Source organism: Bos javanicus, chromosome 4 (genome assembly GCF_032452875.1).
Source record: "Bos javanicus breed banteng chromosome 4, ARS-OSU_banteng_1.0, whole genome shotgun sequence".
NCBI lineage: Eukaryota > Metazoa > Chordata > Mammalia > Artiodactyla > Bovidae > Bos > Bos javanicus.
In genome coordinates, this window is record NC_083871.1 from 106,656,198 (window position 1) to 106,659,875 (window position 3,678).

A 3,678-nucleotide genomic window follows, 5' to 3' on the forward strand; every position below is an offset into this window, starting at 1 on the left:
TTTCTGTGTTCAGTACCCTTGGCAGTCAGCTTCTTCCTCCTGAACCAGGCACCCAAAGCAGCTGCTGTAGCAACACAGGTCGTGGAATGGCACAATCATGATTCAGCAATCCCCTGGGTTGATTCTTAAAAATCACACCTATCTACATTAGGGGGCTTCCCAGGTGGCACAGCACTAAAGAATCTGCCTGCCAATGCAGGAAATGCAAAAGATGTGGGTTTGATCCCTGGGTCAGGAAGATCCCCTAAAGAAGGAAATAGCAACCCACTCCAGTATTCTTGCCTAGACGATCCCATGGACAGAAAACCATGGCGGGCTCCAGTCCATGGGGTTGCAAAGAGCCAGATATGACTTAGCGACTAAATCACCTACGGAAAGGAAACAGGTTTCCTCCTTCCAGTGGAAGAATTTATGACAAAAAAAGCATATTTTAAAACATCACTTGATTTTAAAACATCCACTGTAAAACTATGGAACTCTTTATTATTTCAGGGTGGTCCTAGTACTAAAAAGAACTCTTTGTGAAATTTCATAATGGCCCCTATTCCCATGGCCAAGTTGTAAGAAAGTGACTGTATGAACGTCAAAAAAGTATTACTCGATGTTTTCTTAGTGTTAAGAAGCCATTGCATCAATTACCTTGGAAGAACAATTTCTAGAAGAATACAATAAAATAACTATAATGTTTCTTGGACACCATATACATAGTTTGAAAAAATAATGAGTAAATTAGACAAGTCAGAAAACCAGTTTAATTGTATAAAAACTTAAATAGTCCAGAATTCTGAGGAAGTAGAAAGGGATATGTGAGAAAAACCTACAGTCGTGGCAGCTCTATTCCTGGTGACCTCAAGCTGGAAACACCCAAATGACCATCAGCAACACGGCAAACAAATAGCTACCCTTAGGAATGGAATCAAATCTAGCAGAAAAGCAAATGTTATTTGTGAAATCATGGATGGATCTCATGAATGTATGCATCTCTTCTTGAAAAATAAGCCAGAGCACAGACTGTACAAAGTTAAGACAGCAGCTACATTCTGAGGGCATTTTTAATTCACTTGTAGAGAAGCATGAGGGAGGCTTCTGGGTTATGAAAATGTCCTCTATCTTGATCTGGGGCATAGTTATATAGATGTACTCTTTCGTGAAATTTCACTATGCTGGACACTCAAGGTTTGTGTAATGTATTATATGTGGATTTTATATCTCATTTTAAAAGCTTAGAAAAACAACAGTAACAACAGCCACCTCAAAATGTATTGATTTTAACAAAATGTAGTGATATATTATCTCTCATGGTTCTATGGGCTGAGTGGGCCTGGCTGGGGAGTCCCCATTTGGGGCCGCTCATGTGACTCCATGGACGTGAGTCTGAGTGAACTCCGCGAGATGGTGATGGACAGGGAGGCCTGTGTGCTGTGATTCATGGGGTCGCAAAGACTCGGAAACGACTGAGCGACTGAACTGAACTGAGGCGGTCATGGTCAGATAGTCCCTGAGGCGGGAGACGCCTGAGGCTCCAGTCCCCTGCACATCCAAGATGGCGTCTTTCCGCACGTGGCTGACCCCTGCCCTGGGGTGCCTGGGCAGCTGTGCACCAGCCTAGCACGTCTGTCTTTCTACCCTCAGCCCCTCAATCTGGCTGGGTGGATTACGTTGCAGAATGGTGGCCTTGGGGTAGTGAAAATGATTATCTCGTGGCTGGTTCCCCTACAGCGAGCATTCGAGAGACCCTAGAGGAATCTATAAGGTTACTTGAGACCCAGCTTCACAAATCAGGGCGTCACTTCTACCACATTCAGACTATTATAAAGAGATGTGCGTTTATATAATACATAGATATGTTTAGTATTCACTCCATTATATGAGGGGACTAGCATAAGATACTCATGAAATAAATACTTCATTGAGAAGATGAGGACGTGTTTTTCTTCAGTGTGAAGAAGCATTGAGCTTCTAGCCTGATAGTCCTTATGTTCATCTATGGTTCTAGTGATTAACAAGCATGAGTTGTCTTGATTCCTTTGAGGATACGTTACAGAAGTAAAGAATTAACAATGTCATTTACCACACAAATATAGCCATTTCCTTACATAAGACTAGGAAACTACTATCATTTCAATGATCTAGGCCTCAGTTTCTGTCCTATAACATTGAGAGCTGGGTTAGAACATCTCTGAGTTCTTCCAGAAATGTTTGAAGGGTTCTTTTATGGAAAAGGGCTTCCCTGGCGCCTCAGACAGTAAAGAATTTGCCTGCAATGCAGGAGACCCAGGTTCACTCCCTGGGTTGGGAAGATCCCCTGGAGAAGGGCATGGCTATCCATTCCAGTATTCTTGCCTGGAGAATCCTATGGACAGAGGCGCCTGATGGGCTATAGTTCCAGAGGTCACAAAGAGTTGGACATGACTGAGCGACTTTCACTTTCACTTGATTGAAAGAGGGGCGGATTCTGCATCAGTGGTAATGATGACCACCAGGGGGCAGACTAGAGTATCCTTAGAATTATGCAGACACTCAGCCCTCCTTCTAGGGGTGGAGAAAGAAAGGGCAAGGTCATATCTTTCTGCTGAGAGGTGTGGTGTGAGGCCAGTTCCTGAAGATGCTGGTGCTTCTGTTGCTTCTGGGACCGAGTACGAGCCTTATTAGCTAAGTACCTTAGTCAAGTGTGTGTGTGTGTATGTGTGTGTTGGCATGAGTGAAGTGATAGTCAGGGATTGTGGACTTTTATAATTTTTGAAGTTTTTTTGGCTGCTTGGTTTGTGGGATCTTAGTTCCCCCACCAGGCATTGAACCTGGTCCCTGGCAGTGAGAACACTGAATCCTAACCACTGGACCACCAGGGAATTCCTTAAGACTGTGGATTTTCTTACACTGAACAAAATGAGAGGGGACATTCCATCCTATTTGGAGGTGTAAAGGGTAAGGTGAGGAGCCACCAGTCAGGAAAGATGGGGGATGAGCAGCCTAAGAATTAGGACAGGATGATTTCACAAAGCAGACAGGATTCTCTTGGAGCCGGGAGTAAGGTGAGCGAGTGAACATGGCTGTGGTTTTCTGCCTATGGTCATGTCTTCCTGTCCTGCTGGGCTCTCATCTCCTTGACCTCTGTCTCAGCAGGCTCTGGGCTTGGCGCTCTCGTCTCTCAGCAGCCCCGCAGGGCTGTCAGTAAGAGTGGAGCCTCTGTGACCATCGAGTGCCGTGCACTGGACTTTCAAGCCTCAAGTATGTTCTGGTACCGTCAGTTCCCGAAACAAGGCCTCGTGCTGATGGCAACTTCTAATGCGGGCAGTGATGCCACATACGAACAAGGTTATAACAAGGACAAGATTCCCATCAGTCAGCCAGACCTAAAATTTTCATCTCTGACGGTGACACGTGTGGATCCTGCAGACAGCAGCCTCTACTTCTGCAGTGCTAGAGACACAGCGCTGGGCAGAGATCAGAGACCCAGACAAGAATCTTGGTAGTAACCCCCTTCCCACCCCACTGAACCATGGGGCCCTGTGGAAGGAGGTGTGGAGAGAGAAAAGCCACAGCCTCTCTGACTGAGTCATCTGTGGCTGTGTGTGTAGAGAGAGAAACGGAGAGAAAAATATCTGAGTAGAGAGCAGGGGGAAGGTATGGTGCTTGAGAACTAGCCATATGGAAATGGAGCTAGGCCTGTAAATGGCC

General features: G+C 45.5%; 1 gene segment (V, D, J or C); it reads left to right on the forward strand.

Moving 5' to 3' along the window:
* The first annotated feature begins 2,536 nt into the window (after positions 1 to 2,536).
* LOC133246551 (T cell receptor beta variable 20-1-like) lies at positions 2,537 to 3,473 on the forward strand. The segment is given in 2 exon segments: positions 2,537 to 2,636; positions 3,124 to 3,473. Coding segments are annotated over 2 exon segments (381 nt in total).
* The last annotated feature ends 205 nt before the right edge of the window (positions 3,474 to 3,678 follow it).